Source organism: Chanodichthys erythropterus, chromosome 14 (assembly GCF_024489055.1).
Source record: "Chanodichthys erythropterus isolate Z2021 chromosome 14, ASM2448905v1, whole genome shotgun sequence".
NCBI lineage: Eukaryota > Metazoa > Chordata > Actinopteri > Cypriniformes > Xenocyprididae > Chanodichthys > Chanodichthys erythropterus.
Window position 1 is genome coordinate 38,179,810 of NC_090234.1, and position 16,581 is coordinate 38,196,390.

The 16,581-nt window shown below is 38.2% G+C and overlaps 2 protein-coding genes across 7 annotated transcripts in view; one reads left to right on the plus strand and one right to left on the minus strand.

The window, feature by feature from the left end:
- LOC137036365 (secreted phosphoprotein 24) lies at positions 1-3,055 on the plus strand. Its single transcript, XM_067410500.1, has 4 exons — positions 1-773; positions 1,507-1,634; positions 2,593-2,718; positions 2,807-3,055. Exons 1-4 carry the CDS (start codon positions 722-724, stop codon positions 3,023-3,025), a joined length of 525 nt encoding a protein of 174 aa, XP_067266601.1. The 5' UTR covers positions 1-721; the 3' UTR covers positions 3,026-3,055.
- A 243-nt stretch (positions 3,056-3,298) lies between these two features.
- The window catches only part of raph1a (Ras association (RalGDS/AF-6) and pleckstrin homology domains 1a), an 87,704-nt gene continuing 74,421 nt past the window's right edge, over positions 3,299-16,581 (minus strand). For 3 of the 6 annotated variants that reach the window (XM_067409671.1, XM_067409666.1, XM_067409670.1), the window contains 7 exons: positions 15,166-15,231; positions 14,885-15,028; positions 10,539-10,649; positions 8,692-8,790; positions 8,469-8,589; positions 8,166-8,305; positions 3,300-6,956 (listed from right to left, as the gene is read on the minus strand). In XM_067409671.1, coding sequence (XP_067265772.1) covers positions 4,848-6,956; positions 8,166-8,305; positions 8,469-8,589; positions 8,692-8,790; positions 10,539-10,649; positions 14,885-15,028; positions 15,166-15,231 — 2,790 coding nt within the window. In that variant the 3' untranslated portion in view covers positions 3,300-4,847. Of the gene's footprint in view, positions 6,957-7,587; positions 7,635-8,165; positions 8,306-8,468; positions 8,590-8,691; positions 8,791-10,538; positions 10,650-14,884; positions 15,029-15,165; positions 15,232-16,581 lie in introns of all 6 variants that reach the window. The other 3 variants (XM_067409668.1, XM_067409669.1, XM_067409672.1) reach the window with 2 other exon arrangements.

Below are 16,581 nucleotides of genomic sequence, written 5' to 3' on the forward strand. Positions count from 1 at the left end.
CTTTTATTTACATAAAATTAATTGTTTACATTTTGTAATAAACTGGCAACCTGATACATACACTGGTTATTTAACTTCATTATACAACGCAGACACATTTAAGAAAAGAAACCCACTACGCATTCAGGTTCAGGTTCACCCTGCCCCGTTCTGCAGGCCTCAGCCAGGTGTACTTGCCTTCTCTGGACATAATGGGTGGAGCTTGAAGGTCCAGCCACACCCTAACCCTATCCCTAAAGCTAATTAGGTTAAGCTCCACCCATTAGGTCCAGAGATGGGGAGCTGGACAACCAGTAGGTGTGCCCGACTTGAAGCAGACGGCTCTCGTGATACTTTGATGTTATAGCCTACACCTGTTGGTCTGCGCAGCGCTGCTTCATGTCAAGCACACCTAATGGCTCTGCAGTGAGAAGCCTCTGTGATACACAATCAAGGTGCACAAGCTCCCTAAAACCCTCTTATTTACTGCCACGTAGATCATATTACAGACATTGTGAAATAATCATCTAGCATACGGTAAACCACAATGTCCTCAGGTACTATGAAGAGCTTAATTAAAAGTGCAAAAGCATTTCATTTGTGGTTAAATCCAAGGCAGGGCTTGTAACATCACATCTCTGGAAGATTGTTTACTGAACATTGCAGTGAAGGAAAATATATTCACATAGAAAGAACAACAGTAGTGAGTTACCAAAGGAATAGAGAAATCGAGAGAAAAAAAATGACATCAACCTTCATTCTGCTGTTCATCTTTCAGTGTTGCTGTGTCTCAGGTAGGAAAACATTCATGATTTAATCGGGTTATAAGATGAGAATATGAATACAGAATCACTGTAAATGCTTATACTATACGTAGTAATGATCTCAGTTGTTTAGCAACACTTTACAATAGCTTTAAGAAGTTATTATTGCTACACATTCAAAAAGTAATGTCTTGAAAAAATCTACAGATATTTTGATATTTGCAATTTACACTGTTCAAAAGTTTATTCTTCAAAAAAGGGTACTAACCATAATGAATAATTGATCAAAAGTGACAAAAAGACATATTGTTACAAAAGATTTCTATTTGAAATAATTACTGTTCTATTTATCAAAGAATCCTGAAATATCATGATTTCCTGTTTTCAACATTGATAATAAGAAATGTTTGTTGAGCAGCAAATCAGCATATTAGAATGATTTGTGGAGGATCATGTGACACTGAAGACCGGAGTAATGATGTTGGAAATTCAGCTTTTCCATCACAGGAATAAATTGAATTTTAAAATATATTCAAAAAGAAATAATTATTTTTAAATTGTAATAATATTTTGCTTGTCCTTAATGTTTTTACTGATTTCTGTTTTTATTAAATAAATGCAGCCTTCGTCGTCTTTCAAAAACATTTAAAAATCATACCAACCACAAATGTTTGAACAGTAGATTAAAGTACATATGTCATTAACAAACAGATTGCATTAGTGAACGTTATGATGGAGTGTCATAATTTACTTTTATAAACAGGACAGCTTTTGTTAAGATATAACTTCAGTCCTCTGGCTGACCTGGCATTGAAGGCTTCTGTTGATGAAGTTAACAGGCAGTCCAGCAGTTTCAACCTGCAAAGGCCAACTAGCAGAGTGGTCCAACAGGTAATAATATACACTTTTATTTTTAAAGAAAGAAAGAAAAAAAAGAGTATATTTATGTGTAATTTGCAGCCTCAGGAATCCTCTCAGTCAAAGTGGTCAAGCAGTTTCACATAGTAGCCTACCGCCATCTAGTGGTTATGTGAATATAAGTCAACAAAGCCAGCGGTAGTTCACATAAAATTGTCAGAATTTACTCACCCACCTTTTTCTTTCTTCTATGGAACATAAAAAATATATATTTTGAAGAATGTTGGTTACTAAACCGTTTGGGTTCCCATTGACTTCCACTGTATTTGTAGTCCATAAAATGGAAGTCAATGGGAAATGACACTGTCATACAAGTTTAGAACGACATGAATAGGCTAAATTATGACTTAATTTTAATTTTGAGGTGAACTATTCGTTTAATACTCACTAAAAGAATAATGCGAACAAAAACGATTATTCTGTCATTATTCACTCACCCTTGTGAGATACAAAAGTGTAAACAATCGACACACTTTTCCTTGCACACTCAACAGTTCTTATTGACATCAATTAGCTCCATCGTTCTTTATTTAGGCCTATTTATTCATTGTTTTACACACCTGGCAAGGCGTAGGCTATCTCAGTTAATTTTTCAACTCCAACTTTATGTTAAAAATGTAGCTCACTGTTCGAGTTTGTCACTTCTTACAATTTCAAGACGAGTATTTTCTATTTTTATTTTGCATGTCAGGCATTTAATGCACAAATTCAAAGCGTTTAATGTGTTATGACTACATAAATAATTAGAAAGTCATTATAATTTATGTGAAACCTACTGCAGAGACGTTTCAAGTATTTATATAATGCTAAAATACATTTAAAATTAGTCTAATAATGTTTGCTAATGAGTTAATAATACGTTTAAAGTGTTGACAGCTGTATAATCAAACATTAATGGTTCAAATGACTCTTTTGATCTTTGTCCTCGAAGATCACACTGGCACGTGACAATACGTACGATATCCTGCTTGATTTCGGAATAAAGGAGACAGTTTGTCTGAAATTCGCCAGGAGATCACACATGGATAGTTGCCTTTTCAAACGTGGACGTTTTGCGGTAAGACCACTCTCTTTACTCGCTCCCTGTTACAGGTCAGACATACCATTCACTGATATCGTACTAAGACATTTCTCACCTTTTCAAGTCTCAGGAATCGTGCTCGAGTCTTGTGCGTGTTGGCAGCATGTCTGTAGCTCCTCTGGCCATCAGTTGTATTGCTGATACAGCTGCACTTGGGTCCAGCTCAGAGTCCAGCAGTGAAGAGGTCATCATCCGGGGCACAGGACAGACTCCACTGGGCTCTTTCTCTCCAGGAATAATTCTATGTCAAGGAGAGTTAGACTGTTCCAGATTACTGCTTTGATTTCATAAAACGTGATTAAAACATACAGATCCCCAGTTGATGCTTCAAATAAAGCAATTGAGCTTTAAACAATATGCATTTTCAATCAACTCCTCATTTCTCTGTGTACATTTCTGTGGTAAACTCATGAAATGAAATGTTTAGTGGTTAATTGCTGTGGTATAGCTGTAATCTCTTGAGAAACATTCTTTTACAGTTTAATCACTCACATAAACTTTTTCAACACTTAAGTGTATATTTTAAAACCGCATACATGCATTATAAAGAGTTTATTGTCCATATCATTGTTAAATCAGAGGATTTACCATAAGAAGCTTTTAATTGTATGATAAAGTCCCATCAAAATAACAAGAACTTGGACAACATTCTGTGTGATTTACACATTTATATTGTTCAGTTTAAATGTAACAGACATTTATTTCCCCATTTATTTTACTAAAGGTTCCTGACTTTAAGAAACAGCATTAGCTCTGTACTCCTGTCTGTAAAGAGAAATGTATCCGATCCTATATTTCATTGCTCAGCCTTTCAAAACAAAAGGATTTTTTTGGCGATGCAAAACCAACAGGAACATATCTTCTCAACCTACGCATTCAAGTTTGCTAGATGGATGACAATGAGAGTAGGCACACAGTGAATTTTTTTTTTTTTGCATTGTAAGTCAAGCAAACTTGACATGACACCTTTTATTTTGTGGCTATGATCCTAAAACCCAACAAAGTGTGCAATCTTAGGCAAACCATACAATGGAAGCATGCATGCTAAATTAATGTCAGTACATTTTGACATTTCTGTGACATGAGAGATAGATGTTCCAGATATGTGACACTTTAATACAGCACTGTGTGTAGACAGAGGTCAAAATAAGGAGAACAACATCACTTCCTACTGTGTGTTTCACCCATGCAGAGCTAACGCACATTGATAAAGTCAGGAACTGCAGCTGTATGTACAGATAGATAGCAGTGTAACCAATATAAACAGACAGCACATCCGATTCCACACACAGACCAGTTACTCAAAACTCAAGATGTACTCAAGTGGTAACAGGCTCATTTTCATCCTTGTCTAACATTTGGACATCTTCAAGAAAAGTAAGGGTCCACAGCGACACAACATAACAGATTTATCAATAACAATGATAGTTGTTTTTTCTTTCTTGACATTTTAGTGGAAGGTTCAAAACCATTTAAATTAAACGTGGAAAATTTTGTAGAATACTTCATTTAGAATGTATGCTACACAAGTGCAATTCCCACATCAGGATTTGCACAACTAATGACAAGCAAGGGCGGCATTATTACCAGTCCCTCACTGTTTTTCTGAGAGTGGATCAACCAAATCACTCAGACAAAATGCGCGCACGCACACACACAAGCATCGGTTCAACAACCCTGATTTTCTATTCACGTTTAACGTTTATAGTCAAGGGTTTCAAAACTAAACTTTAAAATAAGAATATATTTCAGGTATTAAATAATTTCATTTAAAAAAAGTACAAGTTCCCTCCCACCCCAGAGTTTCACATATATATTTTAATATACATATACATTATCCCCCTTTCCTCACAGCAGTGTCCATGCAGTACCTATAATAACAACGTCAGTCTCTTTTTCTCAGAATTTTTGTATATCTGCTACACTTAATAGCAAAGCGGCACAAACACGCAGAGAAGCTTATGTTATAGATGGTTTGGCTTTTTCATATTGTGGTTATAATCTGGGGTTAAAATGAGTATTATTTTAATGCAAATGTTTCAGCCGTTGAAGATAAACAGAGTGGAAAAGGAGAGTAGCATATCCATACTCGGCACATGTCCCATCTACCACTCGCTTGTCAGTTTAGTGTTTTGGTCCCGTTTGGGTGGAGCCGGCGGAGGACCCCGCCGTAATGTTGCATAGCCTGAGATGTTGGCGCTCATGTATCCGCCCTTTTTCTGCTGTCCCAGCAGCAGCTCTGGAGGAGGGGGCGGAAGGGCCATATCGTCCATGGTGGCTACTGGCTCCAGCTTGGCTGAGATTCGTGAGGAGGTGAGGGAGCCATGTCGAGTCATGGACTTCCTTTTGAGAGTTCTGTTGAGGTCTTCCAGAAAGTTGGGCTGGATGGACAGATTGGCCTTGGGGGAAGTTGGTGGGATCTGAGAGTTAAAAGAGGACAGAGGCATCTGTTGAGGAGGTGGAGAAAGGGCAAGTGGCTCAGGGGGGCCACTGCTGCGGCGGTGCATAGTTGGAGGCAGTGCTTTCTTCAAGGAGCTCTGCTTCCATGAGGATGTGGAGCTGGAGGAGTTTTGGGGTTGAGGGTTTACCACGGCTACTTTGGGAGCCCCAGTGTGCAGTTCTGATGGGAGAGGTGGAGGAGGCAGGAGTTCCGAGTCTGGCGGCGGAGGGGGAAATTCACACTCCGGAGGAGGAGAGGGGAAGTCTGAGCTGGACTGGAGATATTGACCTTGCTTCCCCTGGAGAGCCAGAGGCAGATTAGCCAAGTTAATCTTGCCTGGTTTTGGTGGTGCCCGAGGTCCTGTAAAAGAGTCCTTGGAAGGTGATCCTGTCGTAGAGGATGGAGTAGAAAAGGAACTGGGTGGTGCTTGATTAGTTTGGGCAAACATGCTGACCAGATCCTCCACTTTCTTGGACTCCTGGTACTCAACCGAAGAAGTGGACTTCATGCTGGAGTTGCGCTGTGGGGTCGGAGGAGGCTTCTTCCCTGCTGAACCAGTAGAAGAATTTGATGATGTTGATGGGGACTTCTTGATTGGTGATCCCACCTTTCCAGAAGACTGTGGGGCAGGAGGTGGGCTTGGAGCAGGAGGTGGAGGGAATTCAAGGGTGCTCTCTGGTGGAGGTGGAGGAAATTCAGGAGATTGTGGTTGAGCCTGCCCTCCTGGCTGCCATTTTGGTTTGGTTTTTACCACAGGAGGAGATATGAGACATTTGGATCCATCAATAGTGTCAGGGAACTGGTTTACAATCTGCTTTACCAGCGATTGGGTGGGAGAGATGGGGGCAGATACAGATGGAGCTTTGGAAGAAAGGCTATATTGTTTGGGAAGTGTCGGTGGAGGTTGATTGGGACTGTGACCACTGGACAGGCTCTGCTGTTTCTTCATGGTGGCCTGAGGAGTTGGAGACAGAGAAGGGGGCACAGGGGAAACGGGCGAAATGCCAAGGCCAGGTTTTGGAGCTGTTTGGGGTGGAAACCCACCAGTGAAGGTTTTAGGTGGGGCAGGTGGACCTGACTGCTGAGGTGGTGGAGAGAAACACACTGGAGGTGGTGGTGGAGGCTCTTCATCTTGCTGGACAGATGAGAATTCATAGGCCATATTAGGGAACTTCTGAGCTAAGAACTGCTGGAGCCCATTGGTGCTGAGGGGAGGTGGGTATTTTAACTGTTCTGGGGGTGGTGGTGGAGGCAAGTAACCATTACTGTGTAGGTGAGATGGCGGTGGCAGCTGGTCATCCTCTGGAGGTGGAGGGGGAGCATAGTGGGGGCTGAGAGGGGCGTGCTTCAACACCGCCATGGCTGACCCTGGCACTGGCATCTCTGGAGGAGGTGGTGGTGGTGGGGGCGGAGGAGGACTGCTGGCAGTTTCTGCCAAATCATTCATAACAGGTTTGAGACACTGTGGGGGTGGCATTGGGGGAGTAGTTTGCTGCTGTACTACCAATAAGGGGGTCTGTTTGTAATGATTTGGAGCCTGGGAGATGTTTTGCAGCCTAGCAAGGGTGCTGTATTTAGTGAACTTAATCGGAGTGGAGTGGTGCGTGGGGTTGGGGAGTGGGGGAGGTGGTGGAGGAGGCGGCGGTGGAGATGGGGGCGAGGTAGGGGACACTGGGGACACACCGCTGTAGCTGCTACGAGACTGGATAGACTGGGGAAGCTGCAGAGGGTAAGAGGCTCTAGCAGGGTGTGTTGGTGGGCCATCCATTCTCATCTGTGGATATGACAAAAATCATTTAATTAGAACAGGAGTATGAATGAGATTTTTTTGACATTGATTTTACTTTTTTTGAATGTTACGTATGTATTAGTAGAGTGTAAGAAGATATTCAGCAGACAGTGCAATTAAAAGATTGAAATTACATGAAACATTATGGGAAATGTTATAAAGTCTTATAGGAGGAACCAAGAACTGTTAGTATTGAGATCCTGGTCTTCCAAACTCAGACACATTTGTTCTTAGAAAATCGGTTCATTGAGATGTAGAGCTCATTCATAAAATCACCAATTATGGTGACAGCAATTCAGTTATCCTGTTTCCTGTTGTGCTTACCTTCTCTGAGAGTATCTCCCATTGATAACACACACCAAACCAAAACACTCCAACCATTAAGTAACAGGTTATTCAAAATACAACACCAGTGCACTGTCTGTTAAGAGTTAACACAAACTATTACTAAAGGTGTCTCACACCAGTCCCCAAATTACCCAACATTCACAAAAACAACTAAGATGAACCGCCCACCACACACATCATATCAGTGGTTAGTTGCTTTAGAGGTTCACATGTGAGGATTATATAACATATAAAGGGCTAGAGTGTGAGGTTTTACCACACTCCTAACCTCAATCCCCACCAGTGTATAGCCTTTCCAGACTTGACATTCTCATCCTGGGTAGACAAACAGAGAGGGGACCAATTAACAAGTAATATAACTGGGGACAGTGCGACATGAGTTCAGTGTCCCGCAATCACGCAAAGGGTCTTTATTGCGACTCAGATTGCCCTCGTCCTCTGAGTAATTAAATTTGACACTTGAAAGTAGCTGACAATGTGATGTCATATCCTAATTTAACAAATTCCACTGACATTATTTTAATTAAATCGGAGTAAATAGGAACTATAATTAAAACACTGACACCATCAAACCAAACAAGCCTTTTGTTTGGTGTACGTGTGTATGTTCTTTCAGGTTTTTATTTTAACATAGCTTTTTTTTAACATACTTTGTGTCGTTCCTAACAATGCCCTTCAGCCATGACTGAATTCGCAATGCAGCATGGCCTCTTGAACCTTATATCTTACATATTGTATAATATTGCAATATTGCAAGGATGCATAATAAAGACACCATGATGAAGAAACAGAAGTGGAACGAAGCAGAGCAAGTAAAGATTTAAAACAAAGTTCTTCAATGGTCACCTTGGGTTCATCTGTCTGATTGCCTCTCTTCCAGGCCTCAGAGAAGATAGAGCTGACAACACTCTGAGAGCGCACATGACCAGAGGATGTAGTCTCTGACACGCCACTGTCTGATTGGCTGGAGTGGTTGGATTGAGATTCTGTAGGCATAAAATAATAAGTGAATCAAAAGTCCAGTAAAGACACAAACATAGAAACCCAATAATCGGTCTCATAGACAACAATACACAAGCCTGTTAAATATCAAGTACTGTCTCATATGTCAGGTTACCTGTATTTCTGTTGGTGCACTACTGATCTCACCTGGTAGACTGGAGGAGCTGGAACCCGACTTGATACTGGAACTGGACAGGGAGGACCAATCATGAGCAGCCTCTGTGCGTCTCATAGCTTCCTGGTAGTTCACGTACAGCTGCTTCCCATACTGCATTAGAAATCAGATAGATTCAGCCACAAACCTAGCATTATACACATACTATACATACATATTACATTATATACATTATACACCAAAACAAAATATTACCTTGGCAATGCGTATTCCGTTAACCCACTGATGCAGTGTTCTGACATCGTCACAGCACAGATACTTGATGTACTGTGATTTCTTCTGAATCTGAGGGTGCTGTGTGAAGAAACCAGAGACATTACCTATATTGATGCATTTCATTGTCTTTGTGGAAAGCATGTAGCAATTGCTTCATGTCCTTATATCAGTTATAGACACATCAGCACATTTCCATCATGTATCATACTATAATCAGCTGTATTTCACATAAAACTGGCAGGCATTACCTTAAAAAAAAAAAGGTTTCAAACTGATTGATTGGCTTTTATGAGATTTGCTACAGTCAGGGGTGTCAAATGTCTGTGTTTTCTACACCGCTAGTTGCAGAGTCACGCTGCGCTATATTTTATATGAGATTTTCCATGCTGGTAGATTATTGTGGTATCAACCATTTTGGATAAACCAATCTCTAAATGTTGTAAAAACAACAAAAAATTGTGTTTGGTCATTTGTCAGACAGACTCTTTCTGTCTAAAAATGCCGTTCTTCACAAGAATAAACTGCAATGTGGTAAACCCTTTATGATGTACTCAAATCTGGCTACACGAGACTATGGTCAGAGAAGTTATAGTGGATAAATGTGTCAAAACAAAGCCAAACACTGACCAAAAACAGTCTATATTTATGTTTGTCTCAATTCTGTGGCTTTGATTTCCCTCCGAGGGTGTCTGCACAAACTGAAAAAAATATGCTGTTCAGTCCAGAACTGTAAATTGTAATGCAGACCGAGATCTGGCTTTTACAGATCCCAGCACTTCAAATGTCTTCCTAAAAAAACATCTTATTGCTGTCTGCTTTAACCATACAGACAAATGGAAATCTGGAAAATTCAAGATTATGATAATGTCTAGAGATATGCAAGAGCAAAAAGCCTTTTTTTACCACTTTTTACTAGTTACAAATGACTCTTTAATCATTTTTTAGTAAATACTTTAAAGAGCGCATGGCTTTAAAAGATCCTCTTCCTCTCCAAGAACAAAACAGTGCCTAAAATGTGTCTGACATCTGATAATAGACCATTTGGGTATTTACAGTGATAACATTTTTGAGTGCGAAGCCTACCTGGTGGCAGAAAATTACAGTTCTGCAATAGCAGTCTATGGAAGCCACAGAATAAAAGAATATAAAAGGTAATTTTGAGTGTTTAACTCACAATTCTGATTTTTATTTCACAATTCCAAGTTTATATCTAACAATTTTGAGAATAAAAATCAGAATTGTGACATATAAACTTATTTTGTCTGCATTTTTTGTGATATAAATTTGCAATTGCGAGTTATAAAGTCCAAATTGGGAGATTTAAGCAACTGTGAGATAAAAATTATATGTTTAAATGTTATCTATGTTAAATTTTATAGGTTTAAATATTATTTCATGCTATAACTGTAGGGATAATACATTATGTAACCAATGAACTGCACATGACCTATTGTTTACAAATTCATGCTTTAATAGTAGAGTAATCATTGCTTGTTTCATTAGTCTTACAACCATACATGTCTGTGTTTAGTTTCAAAGGGCGTCTTCGAAAACAGATTTCTATAAAAATAATGTTTTGTTTTTTTTGCATTTTAATTCTGATATCCAAAGGCACATAACATTTTTTCTCTCATTCTGTGTATTTTGCTCATTTTCCTCCACTTGTTACAACTGGTTTTCTGCGTGCGCAACTGCAGTGACGTAACTGTGACATCTGCTCCTAAATGGTCTATGAGGGATGAAAACCTTCACACTTTTTAGACTGTTTATAACTGCTTAAAATAGCATGTCTGATACAATATACAAAGATGATTGCTATAACTCACCTTCAGGACCATGCAGTAGTCAGTTGGGGCTTTATACTTGCTGCGGTAGTCCTGACCCAAGTACACATTAACATGATCCAGCTGCAGGAAGCAAACCAGGTCTCTAGAGGCCTACAGATGACACCGGAAAACAGGCATGTTAGGACATATGTTTTTTGTTTGTTTTTTGTAAATGAACCTGTAAGAAATGCAGGTAATAGCCTCAATACATAATATAAATATGTATTGTCTACATTCATATGCTTGTGTCATATGTGCTTAATATAATCTTAATGATTATTTATTTCATAATAATGCCACACAGTTGACCTGGTGTCTAATTCAATCTTTTGTTTATATTGTGCCAAAAAGAAAAAAAAAGACCTAAATTGATTGTTACTTCACTGTTGAATCCACTAGGGGGAGCAGTACATTTGCAGAAAGATCCACTGAATTATTGCATAGAAACAGGACAGACAGGTTGAATTGCATGAAACAGAGTCCTGAATGTTCTTTTTTTCAAGCACTTAGATTCTGCACTCAGTCCTGTGTAGAGTCAGACAGTCATATGTGTTAAGCATCCGATGCAGATGGGCAGCGGCTGTCAAAGCCAGAGTGATGACCTGAGGATGTACAGCAGCTGCTCTCTTATCTCTCTCTCTATCATCCTCTGCGGTTTGTGGATAATGAGCAATGACTGGCCCATCATGTCTACTCTGAACTTGACCTCATTAGCCGAGTGTTACGCAGAGACCGTCAATGGGCCCTTTATCTCCTGAAAAGCACAGGAATTATGAAATGTGACTGACAAGCAAGTATGTTTATGCTTCAGCGCTCGAATCTCATTCACATGTGTTTATTCAGATACGGTCCATCAAGATGTGCTCATGTCAGGTTTGACATCAATGATGTCTTGTACCTAATCACATTTACAGTACATAAGGATATGCAGCAGCACAAAACTAGTGTTATTTTAGTATCATATGGTATTCATTAATATTTTTATTTTTTGTTTTTCTCATTTTTATTGGAGTTAGTTTTAGTAATTTTGTTATGTGCTTGTGTCAATTTTATGATTTTTTTTTTTTTTTAGTATTTTATTGTACGGAAGAGGATTAGGGCCAAGCATTAATAAAAAAATAAAACCATCTCGAGATTAAACTCGTTAAATTTCGAGAAAAAAGTCTAGATAAAATGTTGACAATAAAGTCACAGACCTGCAAACTCCTCAGAGTAAAAAAGGTGACAGTGTCGCGGGGGGTGGGGGTGCGATTCACATAAATGACCCAAATGACCAAGAAAAAGGTGATTGTCACCTAAAAGTGACAAGTTTGCAGGTCTGAGTCATTAAATTACAAGAAAAAAAGTTGTTAAATTATGTGAGAAATGTCGTTAAATTTCAAGAAAAAAGTCGAGATAAAATGTTGAGAATAAAGTCATTAAATTACGAGAACAAATTCGTTTAATTATGAGAAAAATGTTGTTTAATTCTCATAATTTAATGACGTTTTTTTCATAATTTAATGAGTTTATTCTCAACATTTTATCTCAACTTTTTTCTTGAAATTTAACAAGTTTTTTCTCGTAATTTCATGAGTTTATTCTCAACATTTTATTTCGCCTTTTTTTCTTGAAATTTAACAACTTTAATCTCGAGATGGTTTTATTTTTTTATTATTGCTTGGCCCTAATCCTCTTCCGTAATATTGCTTTTCATAATTTTTATTTCAATTTAATTTTTAGAACTTCGACTTATTTACTTCAGTGAGCTGCCAAGGCAACATTTCAAAATTTCATTGAAGTTATCTAAGTTTGAATTTGAATTTTTAAATTTTATTTCAGCCTTATTTGAATTATCAAAATCAATTATTTAAAGTTTTAGTTAACAACTGCAGGAAACTAAGCAAAATTGAACATATTTATTCGATTAGAGCAAATATAAAGATTGAAGGGATTGAATAATGGTTTACATTTCAGTCTGTTTCGCACACAAAGCTATTGTGTATTATCACTGCTTTCTTAGAAGATAGGCTTTGCGAGTGTTTCTACGCATTCATGTGAACGCTTAAGTGCAAGCATAACACTAACATATGTGCACATAATCCTACATTTCTGTTATATGTGAACATAATCCCAGAATCTCTCTTTATGTTGTTAGAAATCTGTCAGCTGGCAAGTGGAATTAAGATTATGGAGCAGATGAACATCCTGGTCTGGGAGTGAATCCTTAAAGTTAATCTAAAACCAAGCACGTCCTCAGACAACTGATTAGTGTTGCCCAATTTGACTGTATACTAGTCAGTCTACGTTAGGGGTGTAACAATATATCGTGTCACCATATATCGCAATACAAAAATGCAACAATATGTATCATGGATAGTTCACCCAAAATGAAAATTACTGCGTGAGAAAAAATTCAAGTTTACAGAGTTTTAGTATCAGTACCACACCAGAACTATTATAATAGTATAATGTTGAATATAATGTATAATAATGCAATGGGGGAATATTTATGGGTCCTGATATTGCCAAATGTCTTATGTTACCAGTAAAAAAAGGGGCTTCATTATTTTAAATACATCTAGTCAATGACAGAGTACAAGCATAATCGTATTTTTCTGTATTTACAGCTTCAGAATCATGAATATTTTTATTCTGGTGTCACCATTGTCCTGTGCATTGGGTTAATTTTGACAGTTCATTTTTTGTTAACCATTTACCATATGACTTGAAGTATCGCAATAATATCGTATCATGAGTTCAGTATGGTGATATGTATCGAATCGTGACATGAGGGTATCGTTACATCGCTAGTGTATGTATATGTATGGAGCCCCAAAATGGACCAAAAAACCCCCACAAACTTCGCTGTGAGCACAAGTAGCTTTTTGCGTGCTCACGAGTTACAATTTCCGGTTTATGTATTCTATAACCTATTTCCTTTGTGCGTCACTGCCATTTTACTATGAAGAAAATGAGAGTTCATATGTGAATGAAATAATAAAGTTCAAAATTTGGCTTCGTAAGGGCAGTATGTCATATTTCAAGGCCTTATGTCCACTTTAAAGAATTGATGGGGCAATAGGTAGCTCAGTGTGCATTGAAATATATGCCAAGTTTAATGGTTCATAAAAACATTGGCACAAAAAAGTTATTCAAATTTGGATTTCGTTAGGGCAGTATATTCATATTGTCTAATATAAAACTTTAAAAAAATATATTGGTGCAGTAAAATGTGCTAAAATGTATTACACAAGATCAAAACACCCTTTATTAAACCACTTTGTCGAATTCAACACTTCTTACAGGTTGCGGAGAAATGCTGAGTTTCTTCATTCAATTCTAAAAACACTTTTGCTAGCAGAGCGACAGATATAAAGGAATATAGAAAGCATTGTGTTATATAAAGGGGAGGCAAATGAATAAGTAGCTGGATGAATAGGTTATAGTATACATAAACCAGAAATTATAGCGCGTGAGCACACAAGAAATTCCAGTGTGCACGTGAAAAGTTTCTTGTGAGCATGCAATAGTTTCTCTTGAGTACGCAAAGGTTTCTTGTGCACAAGCAAAAGTCTGGATATTTCTTATTTTAGCAATGGTCCCTTTAGGTCAGGGATGGACAACTCCGGTCCTGGAGGGCCAGTGTCCAGCAGAGTTTATCTCCATCCCTGATAAAAACTCACTTGCCTATAACTTTCTACTAATCCTAAAGACTTTGATTAGCTGGTTCAGGTGTGTTTGATTAGGGTTGGAGCTAAACTCTGCTGGATACTGGCACTCCAGGACCGGAGTTGTCCATCCCTGCTTTAGGTGCTTTGTATTTATGAGGTTTTATTCCAAACAAAAAAGTACAACCAAAATAAAAAAATAAAAAAGTATGATCTCTCCTCTTATTTCGGCAGACCCTAAATCACTTTCACAAATGCGTAGACGCTTTTTGGTGTTCTGACATTTTGGATACTGTTTTCACCTGTATTTTACACTGATCATTTGTGATGGGATCACCAAAATATGCATTTTAATGTACTTTCCTATTATTAGGATCCTTTGGAAAGTAATGCAATTTTTTTGTTTGTTTGTTTCAATTAAAGCTGTTTTTGGACTAACTAGGAAGTTTAGAGTTCTGAAAGTTACAGGATGTTTTAATAGTACAATGACATCTTACATGTCAAAAAAAAAAAATCAAGGAAAATTAGATTCCTCAATTTATGATCCCTTAAAAACACCAGGTGGAAGCAGGGTCATGGTGTAAGAGTGTGTGCCAGTCAGCAAGTTTGTGAGAGTGTTTATCAGTCGTCGAGTGTGTGAAAGTGAAAAGAAAATGAATTTCAGAGCAGGAAAAGAAAGACAGACTCACAACTGACCTTAGCTTTACCCTTTGGCACGTAATATAACCCAGAGGCTCGTAACAGGAAGTAACGCTTCTTCCAGGATTTCTTGCCATCGTCTTTGAGCCAGAGCACTCCTTCCATCTCAGGCACACTGATGGAGCTTCCACAAAAACACTCCTGCTCAAAAACACACACACACACACACCTTTATAAGCCCCTCGAGTGAGTACAACATGTCTGACATGACCTGAATAAGTCATGCTGTTTAAAGCACAAGAGAGAATGTGTGTACGTAGGTTCACAGTCTGCCTCACCTCCAGTAGAGCCTCTTTATTTCTGTCTGCCATTTCACACGTCTCCTTACGCCCCAGCAAATAGTTCTGAGGGAACAGATGATTCAGGGAGATAAACCACTTAATAAAGCGGCTAGAAAATGATCTGTGACTATCACTGATTTGCAGGTGCTGTCTACTAGAGCAATAGCCAAAACAAATCTTTAGATATTTGAATGTGTTATTTTAACAGGCATTCAACAAAGTGCAACATAAGAAAACAAAGTAGTTAAACACATGGATTGACATCTTGTGTTCAGGGTCGCAAAGACTAGGCAGTGAACATACTTTAACCAGCCTCTGCTGAGATCAATTATTCATTACAGCTCAGCATTTACATGACATTGACCTACATCAGTCACAAACACCGATAAAACAACTGATCCAGAGAGCACTGATGAACAAACCTCTATTACTGTCACTCTATATCACTAATACAGTCTTTGGTGACTGAACTGCACAAATCAATTTCAAAAATTAATTTGAACATCACACTTCTTCAATGCATGGACATTAAGAAACAAACTCAAAAATGAAAATAATGCAATTCGGAGTATTAAAGGTACCCTAGAACTTTTTTTAAAAAGATGTAATATAAGTCTAAGGTGTCCCCTGAATGTGTCTGTGAAGTTTCAGCTCAAAATACCCCATAGATTTTTTTAATTCATTTTTTTAACTGCCTATTTTGGGGCATAATTAGAAATGAGTTGATTCAGGGTGTGTGGCCCTTTAAATCTGGTGCTCCACGCCCCAAGAGCTTGTGCTTGCCTTAAACAACATAAAGTTCACACAGCTAATATAACCCTCAAAATGGACTTTTACAAAGTGTTCATCATGCAGCATGTCTAATCGTGTAAGTACAGTGTTTATTTGGATGTTTACATTGATTCTGAATGAATTTGAGGCTGTGCTCCATGGCTAACGGCTAATGCTACACTGTTGGAGAGATTTATAAAGAATGAAGTTGTGTTTATGCATTATACAGACTGCAATTGTTTAAAAATGAAAATAGCGACGTCTCTTGTCTCCATGAATACAGTAAGAAATTTACAAATATCACTAAAAATTTCATGTTATCATGGATCATGTCAGTTATTATTGCTCCATCTGCCATTTTTCGCTATTGTCCTTGCTTGCTTACCTAGTCTGATGATGTGCAGATCCAAACGTTAATACTGGCTGCCCTTGTCTAATGCCTTTCATAATGTTGGGAACATTGGCTGGCATATGCAAATATTGGGGGCGTACACCCCGACTATTACGTAACAGTCGGTGTTATGTTGAGATTCGCCTGTTCTTCGGAGGTCTTTTAAACAAATGAGATTTATATAAGAAGGAGGAAACAATGGAGTTTGAGACTCACTGTATGTCATTTCCATGTACTGAACTCTTGTTTTT

Excerpts from the sequence above, each read along its gene's own strand:
- LOC137036365 (XM_067410500.1), top strand. The coding sequence starts at position 722 with ATGACATCAACCTTCATTCTGCTGTTCATCTTTCAGTGTTGCTGTGTC. Across the intron at positions 1,635-2,592 it reads CTAGCAGAGTGGTCCAACAG|ATCACACTGGCACGTGACAA; the intron begins GTAATAATATAC and ends TTGTCCTCGAAG. Across the intron at positions 2,719-2,806 it reads TCAAACGTGGACGTTTTGCG|TCTCAGGAATCGTGCTCGAG; the intron begins GTAAGACCACTC and ends CACCTTTTCAAG.